The sequence below is a fragment of the Periplaneta americana genome, chromosome 15 (genome assembly GCF_040183065.1).
Source record: "Periplaneta americana isolate PAMFEO1 chromosome 15, P.americana_PAMFEO1_priV1, whole genome shotgun sequence".
Lineage (NCBI taxonomy): Eukaryota > Metazoa > Arthropoda > Insecta > Blattodea > Blattidae > Periplaneta > Periplaneta americana.
In genome coordinates, this window is record NC_091131.1 from 142,365,821 (window position 1) to 142,386,516 (window position 20,696).

At 34.5% G+C, this 20,696-nt stretch overlaps 1 protein-coding gene across 19 annotated transcripts in view; it reads left to right on the forward strand.

Moving 5' to 3' along the window:
- Window positions 1-20,696, forward strand: part of Ufd4 (ubiquitin fusion-degradation 4-like) — a 465,356-nt gene that overhangs the window by 331,156 nt on the left and 113,504 nt on the right. For 18 of the 19 annotated variants that reach the window (XM_069848281.1, XM_069848285.1, XM_069848292.1 and 15 more), the window contains 4 exons: window positions 5,660-5,894; window positions 8,738-9,130; window positions 11,879-12,013; window positions 16,128-16,520. In XM_069848281.1, the coding sequence (XP_069704382.1) occupies window positions 5,660-5,894; window positions 8,738-9,130; window positions 11,879-12,013; window positions 16,128-16,520 (1,156 nt within the window). The remainder of the gene's footprint in view (window positions 1-5,659; window positions 5,895-8,737; window positions 9,131-11,878; window positions 12,014-16,127; window positions 16,521-20,696) is intronic. The other variant, XM_069848289.1, reaches the window with a different exon arrangement.

The following is a 20,696-nucleotide window of genomic DNA, read 5'->3' on the forward strand; positions in this document are numbered from 1 at the left end:
GCTGTCTTGGTGTTCTCGAATTTATCCGGAGCCCTTTGGTTTTCTTTTTATTAATTTTAAGACCTGCTAAATTTGATTTTGATTGCAAACTGTTAACTTTTTCTTGCATATGATCGAAATGTTGAGATAGAAGACAAATATCATTAGCATATTCCAAACCCTCAAGGCTATCAAATAAGTTCCACCTAATACCCCTCACATGGTCTTTGGTTACTGAGTTCATTATATCATCTAACACCAGTATAAATAATATTGGAAATAGGATACATCCTTGGCGCACACCACTCTTTACGGGAATAGATTCAGAATGTTTCCTGTTGTGAACAACTTGACAACTACATCCATTACATAGTTCTTTTATTATTCTAATTATTTTCTCTGGGAATTCATATTTCTTTAACACTTGCCATATGTATTCATGGTTCAGGGAATCAAAGGCCTTTTCGAAATCTGCAAATGTAGGAATCAGGTTAGCCAGCCAACAACAATTAAAAATAAAATGAACATGGATATTTAGGCTAATAACATATTAAACTTACTAAAATATTGAATTGTCTATGCTTACAGTTTACTTTATCTATATGGATATGATTAACTTCTGATAATTGCTCAAAATCTGTCGAGTTCAGTCATTTTGATCACTTTCACAATCACAAAATACTTCATTATCATTATTGTCTTTTTCACTTTATCATGCCAAGAATGCTTGGTGGATGATGAAATCTCCCTCAACAATTTTTTCTTTCCCAATAAGTATTCATATAAACTCACACAGGTTAGATGCTTGAAGTTGAATTGCACACATACTGTATCTTTAATATTTTCAATATTAAATCTGTTTCTGTCTTTGATCCACTGTGCATTTACAAGAGAGAATATGCGTTTCGTATTAACATTGTGACTAGGGATAGAAAAATAAATTCAGCAATTTTCAGAAGTTCAGAATGGCACACAAGACTTGGAGACTGATTGAAGTATTTACACCACTAGGTGATTGTTTTTGTTTCCTTTCATAGGTGTTTACAAATTTAGTGAAATTACAGAACTGATCAAAGCAGTTTACATCATTATCTTTAACATTTGTTTGTTCATGGAGATAAATAATACAGTTTTCATCTTCTTCCCAAGTTAGCACTCTTTTCAGTTGCGTCCACTTCTCTGGTTCAAATTGCTGATACTGAACCAGCCACTTTTTTAGATATTGAATTGCAGCACTTTATATAGATGTGATTTCCTCCTCTAAGCTATCACAATTCTTGTGAGTATCCTTCTTCTCTTTTCTCTTTCATTATGCTTTTTATTGTTACTGACTTGTACTTCTGATTAGACCTGTCTTGAAGTGTACCTATCTAAAGTGGATTCTAAAATGGAAACTGTTTCAAAGACAGAATTTGATTCCTTCTCTAGTATATTGTTGTGGAAGACTGACAATCAGTGGACAAATAATAAGCTTGCTTCACTCAGTTCATTCTCAAAGAATCTTTTAATTACTATAGGAAAAGAGCTTTGAAAAAAAAGTATGATTTCAAAGCTGGAAACATATGGATAAGCCTCTCAATGCAAGGAAATAGTGATAGTCATCTAGTTTTGGAATGACATAACAACTGTTGATAAGTGACTTCTACAAAATCACAGAATTCTTTTAGTTTTTTCTATATGTAGGTATAAATAGAAAAATAATTGAATATATTCAATGCAATTGAATCAATATCTGTGTTGAAACTAAAATAAAGACCATGTTGTACAGTTGTGCAAAACATGTGCTTGACAACCCATCCCCACCAACTTCGGATTAAAATTTTTTTTTTTTTCAAGTGCCTGAAGACATTATTCTCCAGAGCCTTCCCAATTCCACCAAAATTTGTATTTGTGTTGTCGCCAGCAAATGCTACCACTTTATTTCCAATTACGAGTTTTTCTAACATGTCCTTTACATAAGTAGCAATTGTCTCTGATTTTTCATTAGGAGTACACTTCATTTCAATCACTTTTGTCTTGATCCCACCTGATTTAATATCAAAATACTGAACAAGTATGGGAAAATTTTTCATAGAACCATGATTGCTTCCAGCATTTGCAATGCCACTGAAAGAAATACCACTCAAAACATCTACTGTAGCTAACATCTATTAATACGAGAACATGAAACTTGCTTTACTATGGCAGAGTCCTTATATATAACTTTTTGTAATTTACTAGCACAGTCCATTGATTTGAAACTGTGGTGGTGACACACTGCATGAAAGGCCAGAGTACCTTCTGTTGCATGGACCAAGTCATTCTGCTTGCTTTCTTTTGGAGCAAAAACATTAGTAACTTTAGATGATGACTCAACACTTTTTTTTTTTTTAATGTTTAGCAATTTTTTCATGTGCTTCCAGATCCAGTGAACCTGAAAAAAATCATTAAACTGTATTCTGATAGGCCTACTGAATATCTATAGACCTACTTATATTTTCCATAAATGTTTCCGTAAAACTGACACTTGTAAAAGTTATGTCATAAATTTGCTTACCTTTATTAGCTACTGACATATATGTGCCAGGTGGACAAACCAAACATCATGCCTCACTCTCATTTCTCTCCTTCCTAAACACTTTGAACTTTTCTTGAAGTAAGTTATTAAACACGTATTTTCTTTTTGGTTATGTAACCAGGAACTCAGAACACGAACGAGCAATGAATCACACATGAGAGAAGCACGTGCTGTGACTGGAGAGAAACAAAGAGTGCAAAGTAGATAAATTATGCACACTAAATTCTGACGAACGAGACAAACTATCCTTTAGCTTTGTTGAAATATAAAACAGTTTTTGATAACGTTTTGCAACTCTATTTGAACTATATTTCCCAACAAAAGTGCAGAATACTTAATATTCTGTATGCAACACAGCGAGATTGTATTTAAAAGTAGTTTTTTTCCATGAGTAAAAAAAAGAGGACATATCACCCTTTTCCGTAAAATCTGCCCAGACACTTTTTTTTTTTTATTTAAAAAGGAGGACATGTCTGGAGAAAAGAGGACGTATGATAACCCTACTTCATTGGTTGTTATGCCATGTATTTAACTTGAAGCTTGCACTGTTTCATCTCTACTCTCTCTTAACTTAGAAATTTTAATCAGCTGGCCAGATTATAAGATATTGTAGGCTGTAAATATTTTGTATAAAATTTTAGAATCCAAAATTGGTTACATTAAAGCATTTAAGTAAGAATAGCTTCTTTTATTCTTCCAACAGATGTGTTATTTAACACATTACAGAATTTTCATTCCTTATTTGTTCTTCTATGTTGTAATTATTCCGTGAACATGCCATGATACAAATATTTCCTGAGAAATGACGAGTAATTTGTATTGACTATATGAAAATATTTATCCCTTTTACTGTTTGTTATTCATTTTATGTGCATTTCTACTTTTAATTGAATGAAGTAATATCGAAAGCTTAATTTTTTATTAGAGTTGGTAAAAGATGTGTATGCATGCGTGGAGAATACTCAGTTACAGATGTTACAAGTTCAGCATGGTTTAATCTTTATATCAGTAATCCATACTATTTCAGATCATGCACTGCAGATGAAAATTTTTATTGTCATAAAGTAAAGTAAATTCATACTTCTCATAGTTGAGGTAGTTTCTTGTCCAGAACATTATTAAAGCTATACATTAATTTTTTCCCTTCTTCACATAAGTAAGACAAGTTTGAATTGATAAATAGAACACTTCAGACAAAGATGTTCAGTTACCTTGGAAAAATCACATTCATAATAGTACATTTGGTTGCTTGTAAATTATAAATTCATCTCAGGGAACATAAGTAGACAAATCAAGTTTAAAGTTTTCCACGTGTTTGGTGTGATATTGTGAAAACTCACAATAAATCAGTTTATTCACATTTTTAAATACCTGTTAAAATTTATAACTTCTTTTCGGTAACAATGTCTAAATAACTAAGAGAGTCGAATTACAATGATGAGATGAATACTTCGTTGATGTCTTCTGTTTTCTTATTTTGATTAAATCAACTGAGGAAGCAAGTTTCTGGCTTGAGAACTTGTGAGCGAGAAGTGGCAGTTGAAGATATAGAAGTGAGATTTCAGATTTTTGCAACTACTAGTCTAATGAGTGAGTGCTTTAGGGACGGCTATGTTCCTCATATTTGTATAATGGGGGAAAAAGAGAGGGGCTTGCGGGAAGAGGAACTATTCACTATAGAGCTGGGCTGGCAGCACTGTGACTTGGAGATAAGGAATATGGGGGAATTTAACTTATTCAGTTCATTAATGGCAAATCTGGAAAAAGCTTGGAGACTAAATATTTCACCCACGACTATGTCATTGGTACTTGTTAGAAATTACAGGAGAGCCAAAAGTGAGAAATGGTAATATGCCGAGAACCACAATGCTTTCCACAGTACTGAAACAACAAAATGAGCCTATATTTAATTATTAAATTATTTTGGTCTATTATTATTATTATTATTATTATTATTATTATTATTATTATTATTATTATTATTATTATTATTATTATTATTATTTCAATATGAAGTAACAGAATCAACACATATTATTGGTATTTTTAAGTTGAAGGGCCTGCCACTGCTAATTTTCTGCAAAATCTTATCAACATGACAACATTGATTTGTTGTTTTATTTCACCTCTCCTCTTTTGAATTTGGAAATTTAAAAAATAAATTGTCACGTACAACTAGAGGGCACTCCTTTACAATCTCCGAATCTGTAAATGGCTTAATTTCTGCTACATGGTAAGATGCTTTCGTTGTCATCTAGTTTTTATGTACAATGGAATTCTTCAGGATCTTCTTTCTGTTCAGATATTACGGACATTTTTAACATTTTAAATTTTTCCATCCTTGATTCAGAATATTTTACATCTTGATTACACAACTTTTTACACTATATCACTTCAGAATATGTATTATATGTTTTCTTGTGTGTGTTAAATTCTATCGTACCTGGTTAACATATTTCGGTCTTGTGTTATACACACCGAAACATGTTAACCAGGTACAATAGAATTTAACACGAGAAAGACATATAATACATATTCCGCAGAATATTTTGTATACTGGTACTTTTTATCAAAATTTGAATACAGGCTATTGTAATGTCTATTAAGGTAAAAACATTTATAACCCATTATTAAATCAAGACATAATAAGCACATAAGTCACGACATTACACTTTTTAAAGAAAAGAAATATGTGTTGTTGGACACCTTCATTGGTAGTAATGATGCAGGGTAACCAAAGTTTTCTCCAATTGCACATGATTACAGAAATTAAAAAAAAAAAAACTCATAAAAAGACTAGTAATAGTGATATTAGTTCAAGATCCGCAATAAATGTGCTTGTGAGCTGTATGCAACCTGCAGGCTGTGTAATGAGTACTACTGATCTATGTTTGAAGATGAGTAGACTGCCTTACACGCAGCTAAGCCTTTGGGGTTATTTAAGATAAGAGAAGAGTGAGAGACCAAACTGGAACTTATCATTGTGTCCACATCAGTTTGGAGACTTGTGTTCTATTTATTTTAATGTCTATATTTTTATTTCAGAATGTATCCTGAGTTCTTTCATCTATACACATTTATACTTCAAATGGAAAGTTTAGTAATGTCAGATTTGTTTTGCAGCAAGCTGCAGAAGCAATTGCCGAGAGTGTCCTCTCTGTTGCACGAGCAGAAGCAATAGTTGCAGTGACAGGCGAGAGTCAGTCATCGTCTACACCTGCAGGAGAACTCTCAGTGGTAGTGCATGCTTTGAGAGACCCTCACACTGACTTGTCAGCTATCTCGTCTACAGCAGCAAGTGATCTTGCTACCATTGTAGAAACTTTGGCACTTGGTGAATCCACAAGAACCAGTAATGGTATGTATAGTAGCACACCCAGCAATAATATGTAATGACAAAATATATTTTATAAGAGAATAGGTCTCGTGGTACATATATTAAATTGACACACTAAAATTTGTACTTTTTGCGTCCTTTTTCCATAAAAGAAGAAAAGTAATGAATAGGGGCCGGATCTTTGTGATCTGAAATTCATCTAAAACCTTGGATATAATATGTAGTACAGTACTATTACATTTGCATACTTCATCTGCAGCCTCCTATTGCCGTGTGGGCCTCCATAGTCTATAATAGTGTTAACTTTAAGTTACTCTTAGTTTTTCATTAACACATTATACATACAGGTTGAAGAAACTAGAGCTGCAGGACATTGTAACAGTAGTATGGGTTTCTATAATTTTATAATTTGATATCTGAATAAACTTGAAATTCTCTTTTGTTTGGAAAATATCTGTTAATTAATTAATGGTAATGTAATTACTACAATTGAAGAGTCCACTGCAAGAATGATGGATGTCACTTTCTTGTCGAAAATGAACCAAGACTGTCAATGCATAGCTTAAGACATATAGAATGTACATAGAGAGTTATATGGCATTAACACTGATAGTCATTGTCCAGTAATGATCGGAAAATCACAGTTAAGCTTTGAGCACTAAGCATTTCAGACTTTCAATTGCTTCTCCTGAAAAATGTATTCCAAATGACATCATCATTCTTGCAGTGGACTCTTCAATTATTGATTTAATTATATAATGGGGACATTAATTTATTCAAAACCTTCAAAGTTGTCTAACCCTTTAAGTGAAATAATGATGATGATTACTAGGAATTGAAGCGAGTGTGTGTCAGTTTATGAAATTCGATTTTTTTGTCACATTAGAAGAGACACTTAATACACATCTGTTAGAATATCCAGAGAAATGGGTCTCTTGTTTGATGGTACGAAAGGACTTTGAAAAGTCCGTGGCCTGGCACATAGGTGCCATTGAAAACGTGTCAACAATTCCGATATTGTTAGTGGCCATTTTACATTAGTTCAAGCACGAAAAATCATAATTTTTTGTTGACTACATTTTGTTTAGTATAATTTTGAAGTTAGTGCCCCGAACAGATTGACAAATAGAAAATATCGAGCTTCGTGGTGTCATTAAATATTTTATAAAAAAAAAGAATTAAGTCCAACATAAATTATAGGAGACATGGATGCTACACTGGGGGAATCTGCCCCAGCGTTTTCGACTGTGATAAATTTCGCGGCAGTATTTAAACATGGTCGAGAGAGTGTGGAAGACGACTCCCGCAGTGGACATTCAGTAATAGCAACAAGTGAAGAAATCTTAGAAAAAATCCATTATATGGCATTGAATGACTATCGACTGAATGTGTGGGAATTTAGCGAGGTTATGCATATCTCAACTGAACAGGTGCGCCACATCTTAGTCAATGTTTTGGGTACATCCAAATTCTCCGCAAGGTGGGTTCCGCAATTGTTAACACCAGAACAAAAGCACGTTTGATGTCAAATTTCGCGGGATTGTCTGGCTAAATTCGAGAAAAATACGCTTAATTTTTTGAAGTGGTTTGTAACCACTGATGAAACCTGGATGCATTACTGCATACCAGAGACAAGACAGCAGTCGAAACAATTGAAGTACAGTGATTCTTCGCCTCCAAAGGAAACAAAAGCTGTTCAATCGGTTGGGAAAACCATGGTGTTCGTGTTCTGGGATTCTGAGGGGCTTATCATAATTAACTATCTAGTAAAGGGAAGAACAATAACTGGAGAATATTATTCAAATTTCTTCCAGCAACTGAAAGGGAAAATTCGCGAGAAGAGTCTGGGTATGGCCAAGAAGAAAGTGTCGTTTCATCACGACAGTGCATCTGCTCACACGTCTGCAACCATGGTTGATAAACTACACGAACTACGAATTGTGGCCACACCCCCTCCCCCACTCATCAGATCTCGCATCCTCTCAGACTTCTTTCCTTTTCCAAAGCTCAAAAACTCACTTGGCTGAGAAGAAATTTTTGCCAGATGAAGAGGTTATCCCAGCTGCAGAAGGTTCCCCCCCCCCCCCCCGACCTCGAGGAATCTGTGTAAAAGGAAAAGATAGCAGCATTGTAGCACCAGTGGACCAAGTGTGTGAATCTTAGGGATATTATGTTGAGAAATTAAGATTGTTTCAGAATAATCCTAGTTTAATTTCTATGTCACGCTATGTCAAACAATCCTCGTAGAACATTGTGAAAAGGTTTTGAGGTCTATATAATGTCTTAGAATATAGTTAGTAGAGCAATTTTTCCATATAAATAATAAAGACTGTTCATATTAAATTCTGATAGTAGGCAATTTATGTCGCAAGTGATCTATACCAGTGGTTGCCAAAGACAACATATAAAATATACCCTGCAAAACACAGCAAAGAGGAAAGTAGGAGGAGGAAGGTATAAGAGGAGAAGACAGGGAAAACCTTCACTATTGCAAGTTTCCAGTGTGCAGAGACGGACGGTTAACATATTAGATGAAGGGGAAGTTCAAAGTTTATGATAGTGCATATTTATTAATTTCCTTTTCATTTTTGTTTAATTTTATTTCTTTTTCTGTTATTTTATATAGAGAAACATGAAAATTAACTAGACAGGACTTTTAAGATTTAAGGCGAAGTACTGTGCAGCTTTCCCTCAAGCATTCCTAACTATGCTAACACGAAGTTTCAATGAAATACGACTCAAATGTGTCACTAACTTTTTGCCGTTTTATCATGGAATAACCCCTATAATTTCTAAATTTGCATAACTCTTAGAAAACAGTTAACATGTTACCAATAATTTGGTAAATACTGTATGTTGTTTAGGTTCATCAAGCAATCAGTTACGACGGCAGATGAGTTGCAGTGATGATACAAATACTTCGTGCAGTGGGAATAAAGTTTCATCATCTGGCAATGCATCAAATGTTGAAGCTGCAAGTACAAAGACAAATCTGTTGGTATCGTCATCATCATCATCTAGTTCGGCAACCTTGAATAAGACATTATATGGATCATCTCGTGCTAATAAAGTTCAGCTGTCCTCTACAACGGATCCTCATGCAATGCTGTCAGCAGAAGCTGTAGAAGTGTTGGATAAGATGAGAGAGGGGGCAGACATGCTGCGTAACAACACCAACAGTTTTTTATCGGGAGAATTGTTGCCTTCCACTCTTTTGGTTGGAACCGGTCAGCAACCTTCATCTGCCACTTCTATAGGTATTGTAACAATTCTTATCTTATAGATTTTGAGTAATTACTAGAAGCCAAATGTTAACATTGTAGTGATATCAAAAATGCATACATTAATTTGTTTTATGCAGATAATTACTACCGATATTTTATGTGTAATACTGTTAACTTATACAAGATATAATGATAACAGAAATGATAAGGACATGGCTGACGTAAATCCATAACAAAGCCATAGAAAGCAGATATTAAATTATAGAGTTACCACATTTTATGAACTTCGAGCAATACTAGGCTAATTAAAACCAAAAACTCTAAATATTGAATTAATGAAACAAGCATTAACCTCATACGTTCAAAATTAATAAAATATGTTGGCCATTCTTGATGGTCTAGCACTGGGTTCTCAACCTTCTGAAGATTGTGAGCACTGCCAACATGTGATGCTAAGTGAGCGAGCACCATGAAATAGAATAGGTTTAATAGGACCATTCATTCATAGTGTTCTGCTCAAGGGCAGGTCTTTCACTGCAAACCCAGCACTCACCATTCTTTCCTTTTTTCTGCCTTCTCCTATATGAATACATAAATGTAATAAACAAATAAAATGTTGAAACATTTGCCAGGGTAACGATATCCTGAATTTGAATATCAGTCAGAATTTTAGTGATATCAAAGGAGAAACAGTCCTGCAGATATGAATCAGTTAATCATGATCGTGCATTGTTCTTGAGATATTTCATAAGTGAGAAAGTTTTTTCGCATAGGTTGGTTGTCCCTAATATAGCCAGACATTTGAAAGAAACACTCCGCATTATTTTGAATCTATTTGTATCTTCTGCCTCCCCAAAGGCTATGAATTTCTCCTTTTAAAACGAATATTTGAGCGCTAAGGACTGGAGATCTATAAACTGAAGTTCTCATGAGCAGCCATATTATTCTCTTGAATAATCTTGACTTTTCTGATAAAGTCCACACTGAATTTAAAGGGATTAGATATCATGAAATGCAGGAAGACCTATTAGGTCGCTAAAATAGTATAATGGATTGATAGGAACACTACTTTTTCTGCTGTACAACAAAGTTTGAATTGGAAAAAAGGACCTCAGGAGTGTTCATGCTCGCAAGCACATTTTTACTCGCATGATGAGAGCACCAAATGTCATTAAAAGAGCACCAGGTTGAGAATGCACAACTATCTCCAGTCCCAAGTCCTATTGGAAATGCATTCCGCAAACAAGTGCAACTTTATATTTCACAAATATGTTGTTTCAGTATCTAGGCACTTGACAATGAACTCATTCGCTGTGTTGCACTCCAGTATTTTGTATGATGTCATCTTCTTGTACCAATGTTGTGCATCTTTTTATGTAGTCCATATTCATCTTTTCATTTCCATGACACAATACAGGGGCAGATGTATGGGAAATTCCTATCCTGTGCAGATGACTTATCAAACAATCATGACCTGTTACCAACCTGAACATCCCTACAGCAGACTTACATGGCCCTTTGGGGATTCTCTCGCTGTTGATTATTAAAATTTCCCATGTCCTATCTTTTGCTTCATCCAAATTTTGTTATTTTTTAGGCATTCCCTCTGACATTAACATGAATATATATACTACAAAAACAAAAGTTATGACATTGAAAAATGCGAAAAAAAATTTTAATTACTATATTTACTTGTAGATAATTTTTTTGTTACTCCTACAATAGGCCTTGCATGTATATTTGGCAAGGGTGCATGCTATGCTTATCAGCGAACATTATTATTATGATTATTATTATTATTATTATTATTATTATTATTATTATTATTATTATTATTACTGCTACTGCTACTGCTGCTCCTGCTGCTGCTACTACTACTACTACTACTACTACTACTACTACTACTACTACTACTACTACCACCACTACCACCACCACCACCACCACCACCACCACCACCACCACCACCAATATTGCTGCTACTGTCGCCACTGCTGCTGCTCCTGCTCCTGCTGCTGCTGCTGCTGCTGCTGGGGACAGTCTGTGATTGACCTGGATGAATGGTGGATGCAGTATGCTGCAACCTCACATAGCCAAGCAACATACATTTCAAAGTGCACAGAAACCAAATGCTCCTCGCGGTCAGACTGGAGTGGGGATTAAGTCATGTAGAACAGCGACGTCATGTCCGAACTTGAAAATGGAAGCACTATGTTTTGAATGTTGCCTGGCTATAACAATGTGTGTATAAACACCATCACATCATATGATCTGAGACAAAACTTTCTTTTCTGATGCATTATGTTGTCAGCCTAAGAAATCCACCAAAAAGAAAAGGAAGTTTCAGAAATGTGCTTCCTGCAAGGGATAAGTGATTGTCAGAAATCATAGTATTGAAATCAAATTAATATTTTTAATTTATTGAACAAAGTAGATGATTTTTCCAAGGTAACAGAACCACGTAATGAGAATGGAAGCAGAAACAAACTAATGTATGAGTATAAATCAACCAGATCAAGAAGAAGATCATTGGAAAGATCGGTTTCAAAAATGTTGTTAGCAAATGAAATGGTCTGCTAAGACCTTAATGTATCTGACTGCATGCGTGTGATTTAAGTACATACAGTATTAGTATGTCCTTATATAGGACTGACTTTGCATGAGTAATACCATCATAAACTACTCTGTGGCTGTAACTGTACATAATACTAACATTATATTTGAGAATGTGAAAACGGTATTAACTTAATTTTTTCTTAATATCTCTCAATTCTATTTCAGGACTTATGGCTGCCACATTAGCTCCATCAGTTCGTATCAGTGTTAGTGGTGGACAAGAAAGTTCAGATTCGAGTGTAAATGAAGAGAAAGGACTGCGTATCAAAAACAGGCAGCCTCCTGCAGCAGTAGTTGAAAGTAAGATCTTAATTTAATTGCATTGACTGGCTGACTGACACAAGAAAAAAAAAACAGTGGCTCACTTAATTATTTTTTAAGAACTATAATAATTTTGTAGCTTATGCTTTATTATTTTTACATTCTGACAAAGGCTTATGGTATTATGAAGTTAACATGTTTCTGTCCAGTTTATTTATTTATTTTTGAAATGCCACCCGTTTGTTATTTGACATTTCTGGTCTCTCCTGGCAATGACTTATTTGTAACCCACTTCTGAAGTTGAGGCACCTGGAAGGCAAAGTTACGCTGCCCCGATGATGATGATGATGATGATGATGATGATGATGATGATGATGATGATGATGATGATGATGATGATGATGATGATGATGATGATGATGATGATGATGATGATGATGATGATGATGATGATGATGATGATGATGATGATGATGATGATGATGATGATGATGATGATGATGATGATGATGATGATGATGATGATGATGATGATGATGATGATGATGATGATGATGATGATGATGATGATGATGATGATGATGATGATGATGATGATGATGATGATGATGATGATGATGATGATGATGATGATGATGATGATGATGATGATGATGATGATGATGATGATGATGATGATGATGATGATGATGATGATGATGATGATGATGATGATGATGATGATGATGATGATGATGATGATGATGATGATGATGATGATGATGATGATGATGATGATGATGATGATGATGATGATGATGATGATGATGATGATGATGATGATGATGATGATGATGATGATGATGATGATGATGATGATGATGATGATGATGATGATGATGATGATGATGATGATGATGATGATGATGATGATGATGATGATGATGATGATGATGATGATGATGATGATGATGATGATGATGATGATGATGATGATGATGATGATGATGATGATGATGATGATGATGATGATGATGATGATGATGATGATGATGATGATGATGATGATGATGATGATGATGATGATGATGATGATGATGATGATGATGATGATGATGATGATGATGATGATGATGATGATGATGATGATGATGATGATGATGATGATGATGATGATGATGATGATGATGATGATGATGATGATGATGATGATGATGATGATGATGATGATGATGATGATGATGATGATGATGATGATGATGATGATGATGATGATGATGATGATGATGATGATGATGATGATGATGATGATGATGATGATGATGATGATGATGATGATGATGATGATGATGATGATGATGATGATGATGATGATGATGATGATGATGATGATGATGATGATGATGATGATGATGATGATGATGATGATGATGATGATGATGATGATGATGATGATGATGATGATGATGATGATGATGATGATGATGATGATGATGATGATGATGATGATGATGATGATGATGATGATGATGATGATGATGATGATGATGATGATGATGATGATGATGATGATGATGATGATGATGATGATGATGATGATGATGATGATGATGATGATGATGATGATGATGATGATGATGATGATGATGATGATGATGATGATGATGATGATGATGATGATGATGATGATGATGATGATGATGATGATGATGATGATGATGATGATGATGATGATGATGATGATGATGATGATGATGATGATGATGATGATGATGATGATGATGATGATGATGATGATGATGATGATGATGATGATGATGATGATGATGATGATGATGATGATGATGATGATGATGATGATGATGATGATGATGATGATGATGATGATGATGATGATGATGATGATGATGATGATGATGATGATGATGATGATGATGATGATGATGATGATGATGATGATGATGATGATGATGATGATGATGATGATGATGATGATGATGATGATGATGATGATGATGATGATGATGATGATGATGATGATGATGATGATGATGATGATGATGATGATGATGATGATGATGATGATGATGATGATGATGATGATGATGATGATGATGATGATGATGATGATGATGATGATGATGATGATGATGATGATGATGATGATGATGATGATGATGATGATGATGATGATGATGATGATGATGATGATGATGATGATGATGATGATGATGATGATGATGATGATGATGATGATGATGATGATGATGATGATGATGATGATGATGATGATGATGATGATGATGATGATGATGATGATGATGATGATGATGATGATGATGATGATGATGATGATGATGATGATGATGATGATGATGATGATGATGATGATGATGATGATGATGATGATGATGATGGAGGAGGAGAATTGCTAAAAGAGGTCTTAAACCTAAGCCTAACCTAATTTCCAAACCATGAACAAACACAGGAACATTCCCCTTTAAGGAAACATTCGTGTTTTCGAACCTGGGACCTCATGAACTATAGTCAGAAGCTCTGGCCACTAGCCCATGAGACTGGTCTCTGTGCAATTTATTCCTGTCATCAAAATACTTTTTATTTACAGTTTACTTTAAAGTTCTAAAATATTGTAATTTATGCAAAATGTCAAATAATACATTTCATGGTATTATTGAGACAGTGGCTAATCTATGAACTTTTAACAACATATTCATATCCAAAAATGTTGAATACATCTTTCAAAGTCATAAAACCTACTCAGTTTAATAATAGTTTGTCCGAATTGGTGGTTTATTGACAATGACTTGATCTTTACAGAGTGATCCACTGTTTTTTTCTGGTCAGTGTACAATAGTTGCTATGATGAATATTCTTTGAGCACTTCCAGAGCAATGCTGTGGTAGAATTTTAACAGAGGGAACGAATTATTGTATGTCAAATACATTGCAACCTAGAATATATTAATGCATTTATCGTAAAATATTTTATACTGGGTGAGATATAAGGTTGTGATTGACACTGCATGCACGAACTTACATGTGTGTAGGGTTGGTGTTATCTTGCCTAATCGCAATTTATGATTCGGGGGAGTTGTAAGGAGCCACGAATTATTGGACAAGGTAACGCTGAGTTTTCTCACATGTGAGTTTTCCCACGCAGTGTCAATCATAACCTTACATCGTTGTTGTCGTTTTCTAATGCCAGGCGTTTGACAATAAAGTCATTTGATCTCTTGCACTCCAATATTTTTCAAAGATATTATCATGACCAGCCACTGAAGCACAGATTTTGAGGTGTTCCGAATCCATTTCTTGGTTTGAGTTGCACAGTGGACAGTTAGGGGACTGATATATTCCAATTCTATGCAGGTGTTTGGCCAAACAATCATGGCCTGTTGCCAATCTAAATGCAGCTACAGACGATTTTCGTGGTAAATCGGGAATTAACTGTGGATTTTCGTGCTTAGCATACATAACTGTGCAGTGAAAGAATTATAAGATGTCGAGCAAGATGTGACATGACATATTGTTTCATGGTCGTCAAAGTTGCGATATTTTTGTAAATGTTTAAAGTGGTTTTGTATACAGTGGAACTAATAGTGCAATAAAATGTTACTTTAAAATTACGTTAAAAGAATGTACTGTGCTAACTGAAATGTTATGTATAGTTTATGAAACTTAATATAGTATTGGTTACAATAATGGATACAACAATAATCTAGTTTAGTTACAATAATGGATACAACAATAAATACTGAAATTTGTAATGAACGATACGTCTTTTTTTAGTTTCATAAAGGAAAATGACGTAAAATTCAAACACTTAGTAACTAAAACAAACATTTTAATTGGCATACAAATTGCCATAAAATTGCATATTAAAAACATACTGCCCTTATCATAGTCGTCATTAACATTGTCATCATAGATGTTGTCCTTCTCATTCTCCTTCACATGCTCAAGGTCATCATCAACATAATGACCACAAACACTGTCATCAACCTACCAGCACTGTCTTCCATCTATTTATTCGTCTATGCATTATCCTCATACGAAATTATACAAAATTATATATTTTCAGCTATATTTTAAGATTAAGTGCAGTAAAGGAACTACTGACTTCCTTCTTTCTAACTGAGCAATAAATGTTGCAGGTAAAAGAGAAAAAGAATGCAGTAGTAAAGAAAAAGAACCGAGTGGAGGTTCTGTGGTGGTGTCAAATCCCATGAGCGTGAGTGTACCAAACTTGACATCAGCAGCTGGGACCAACACAATGGAGACCTCGGCAACAGCTGGTCTTCTTGAAACATTTGCTGCCATGGCTCGTCGGCGCACTCTGGGTGCTGTTACAAGTGGTTCTGGGAGCACAGGAGGAAGTGGTACAGGATCTGGTGCAGGAGGCACAGGCAGTGGAGGTGCAGGGAACATTCCATCTCCATCATGCACGACCCCCTCCCCATCTCCTTCTCCTGGAAGTTCACTCTTCCCACGTGGCCCCAGCTCTGTATCCAGTCTCGTCCGGCTCGCCCTATCGTCCAATTTTCCAGGTTAGTTGCTTACACTAGGCTCATTAGGACTCCCACATTCCCAATTCATGTCAAGGAGACTATAAACATAAGTAGCTAGAGGGAAGCATTACTGTTACTGGGTTGCAACACTATAATGTAATTAATTATTTCAAAGCAGCGAATATAGTAATAAAATTCGTCGAATTCTCCCAGTTTGATTTAAAATACGTTTAACAAGAAAATTTGGAAACACATGAATGACTTACAATAATAATCTAAAAACAATTTGAAAATTATCTTATTGTATTATTTGGTTACAGTTACACAAAAGTCCTGTAAATGATATTATATTCGTGCAAAATTGCTCAATCTGTTAAGAGGAAAAACGTCTTAAGTAAGATAAGAGTAACTAAAAAAATCTGAGCCCATTCGCTTCCACCACTGCCTCCCTCCCCAATATAATTTCAAATGTAATAGAATTTTTTGCACCGTAAACTCAATGAAATATTGCAACATTATGAAACTTTTTTTAGTGGTATAAAATGAGTTCTATTTACAATAGGTACAGTACTTTTATTTTCCGAACAAGATCTTTGGGCTGTGTGCTGAAACAAAAAGAAAAGAAAAATATTTTTTCAATTGGCTTTGAAGTTAAAGTATTGCTTTCAAACACCCTTTAGTTTTATTTATAGCAGTGATATCGTGAGTCTTATCTTCTTTAAACATGGTGTACTGTGTACATTTCTTGTTCTTAACAGATAGATAAAATAGGTGAATGATGTAAAGTCATGTATGAATCCACCATTAGTTTAAAAAAAAATTAAATGTGAGCCTAACATCATCAAACAAGTATTGGGTTCTCCTCTACCTATTATGGCCTCACACAGTCTTTTCATTGATCTTCCTAAACTTACTTTGTCTCTTGGAATATATTTCATGATTTGCTGTGGTAATTTCCTTAGTTCCAGTCTTACAGAAAGTTGCTTCCATTTCTTGTTCCGTATTCTTGGATGTAATGTATGGCAATCTGTAACTTGAACCGTTTGTTGTTTTGTGTCTTACAACCATACTATATCAGCAAAATTTTAAAACTTCCTGTGCGAATGCACTAGTGCCTGGAAATGACTCTAGGGAGTAACAGATTTCCGTTATATTGGCATCAAAGATGGCGAACACAGGGCAGCTTATAATTGAATAGAGAACAAAACTTGGTGATGTTTTGCGTGGAATAAAAAAGTATTATTGCAACACACAGAAGCTTGTGGGTTCAGATAGGATTCTACTTAAGCAAAATGGTGCAGCAGTTTAAAGATTCTGGTTCTGCATGCTCCAAGTACTCTAGAGTCCAGAGGGCCATGCAGCATAAACCTTCGCAAGCTGACAATAAAGAGTGGCAGTAGAACTTAGAATTTCACGTTTCTCAATTTAACGAATCATCCTCTCAGAACTTACAGTACTCACGAACGTACACAACATGACATGCACAAAGGCTTGAATTTACAACTTGTATGATGTATACTGACAATATACATCATGAGATATGATTCTCTGAAACATACTTTCCTCTGAATAGAATCATAAGTTTTGGAAAAGCATTTCTTCTGTAATTCCGTAATCAATGGCAAACCAAAATATCAAATAAAGTCTGCTAGGTATACTTCATAAGAACATTCACAATAGTGATTTACTCTTGGATTATGCAAGTAGTACAATAAACTCCATAAATTTTACTCAACACAGCCACAAAGTGCATCCGTTGATACTCCATTTATGCTGCTAAGATCTATAAAATCATCTTCCAATTTTTCTGCAGAAATAGAGGTTTAGAAAGACTGTGTTCAAAAAACAACATTACAAGCATGTATCATCAAGGATATAGTAATTTCCCTACAACATCTAATGTCGAAGATGTTGCAGAAACAGATGAAGATACATAAGGCATTTCAACTGCTCTTTTAACATTATTTCAGTCTTGCTTTGCTGTTTAGATTATTATTTGTCTATAAATTTGCATGGTTTAAACAAAGATCTGTTATGTTGCTTAATATGTAACTAAAAGATAATAGAGTAATTTGTGTTTGATGCATTGAATGCTAGTGTTACAGCAGTTAAACCTATTTAGCTATGCTGTGAAGGTGATTGTTTTTTCCTATGAAGTAGCGTGGTTTAAACAAAGATCTGTTATATTGCTTACATAGCTATAAAGGCATTAGAGTAATAATAGTATTTGCTACATTGAAGACTAGTTTAAAAAGACAATTAAGCCTGCAGCATTGTGTAATTGTGTTTCCATTAAATTTGCCAGTCATTATAACTATTGCAGATTTAATAATTTATCAGCAGTTTCAGTACATTCGATAAGATGCATGTTTCCGACTCGGATAACATTGTGTATAGCTTCATATTTCTGTTCAGAACACTTATGGCTTTTAAGAAGCTCGGAAGTTCAGAATACTGCTCACACAAATTATTCTAAGCACCGATGCTTTCATTGCAAACACCATTGTTTCCTACAATACTTTGCTATAGTGTCTGCCAAACTATAGTAAGCAACATTTTGCATAACGAAATCTCTTTTATTTATAAAATAAAGAGGTGAAATGCCTTTCCCAAGCTACATTACTTAGGTTAGATTGTCAAACTTCGAAAGATAATACAAGTATTGAGAACTCGACAGTTTTTTTCATCCCATGTAAAGTTAATGTTTTGGTGCGTATGGCACTCTAGCTTTCTAGAGAGGATTTAGTGACAAACTATGTCCCACATTCATGAACCTAAGTTTCTGTGTTTATTTCTCAGTTTCTTTTTTTCCTTTCCTCTTTATTTTTTTTCCATATTGCCTGTCTTTCTTCTTTTCATCTTTTTATTCATCTCTCTTTCTCTTGATTCGTCCTTCTTTCTTTTGTTGTGTCTTTGTTTCGTTGTTTTTCTCGTGAATTGATTATTGTTATAAATATTTGTCATTCATTATTTTTGCATGCTGCATCTCTATTGGTTTTTTTGTAACATACAGTTGAAATGGATATGCCTATGCTGTCTTAATGTGTACCTTTACTTTTTCTTTCCTAATCTTTTTCCTCCCTTCTGCCTTTCTCACCCTGTTTTGTGCCCCAGTATCTTAAACTATTCATGAGTTATGAACTCATAAACGAAACTTTTCAACCACTCATAAGGGCGCAAATAGCCATACTAGCTGATGTGCCCTTTTTAAACCCCATTAACTAACTCAACCACCCATACACCATCTGAATATTATGAGCATCCCAAGTGTATTCTCTGAGGCCTAAGTTCTGATTTTTAGTGGACAGGTTACCTGGTTGAGAGTTTTTTCGACATTTTTTTCCAGCTTAAGACAAATGTGAGATATCCATTATGATTTCTCCAACTCTTGTCACCTAAATTCGATCTTGCTATTACCAATTCCACTGATGCTGTATTTGATACAGCATTATTAAATAGCTGATAAGAAAAGAATATAGCAACCTATTTAGAGTAGCTTCCAATTCAGCCTATGGAAGTACAATATAATGCAAATGAGGACATGCAATATAATCTTACAAGGAGAGGACACGCCCTTTATATCACCGAATTAAATCAGATTGTGTGAGATGGAAGTACAAGATGTACGGTACTGTTTAAAGTCATACCTGGTATGGGTGGCCAATAACCCCTCGTTTTGGAAATATTGGCTATTGTTTGTGACATACTTCCATTAGGTGCCTAATAGGGAAGCATTAGATTGTGTAAGGCTACTCATATGGTTGGATGCTGAGTTGTCATCCAGGCAACCTGAGTTCGAATCCTAATGCCTTCTCATTTTTTAAAGCTTGATACTCTATTATTATTATTATTATTATTATTATTATTATTATTATTATTATTATTATTTTTATTATTATAATAATAATAATAATAATAATTATTATTATTATTATTATTATTATTATTATTATTATTATTATTATTATTATTATTACCTGGAGAAAGTAATAAAGGTGTGCGTGCGTGTGATGCTCTGGATTTAACAATGAAGTCATCATCCTTCTTGCTTCCCAATATTTTGATGGAAGGTCCACAAATGTCCTAAGAGTTTCACAATTAGCCAGGTGCTCCATCTCCATGTCCTCTTCTCTGGTGCACAGTAAGCATTTAGGTGAATTCAGTACTCCAATACCATGGCCACGGCAGATTTTCGAGGCAGATCAGGAATTAGTT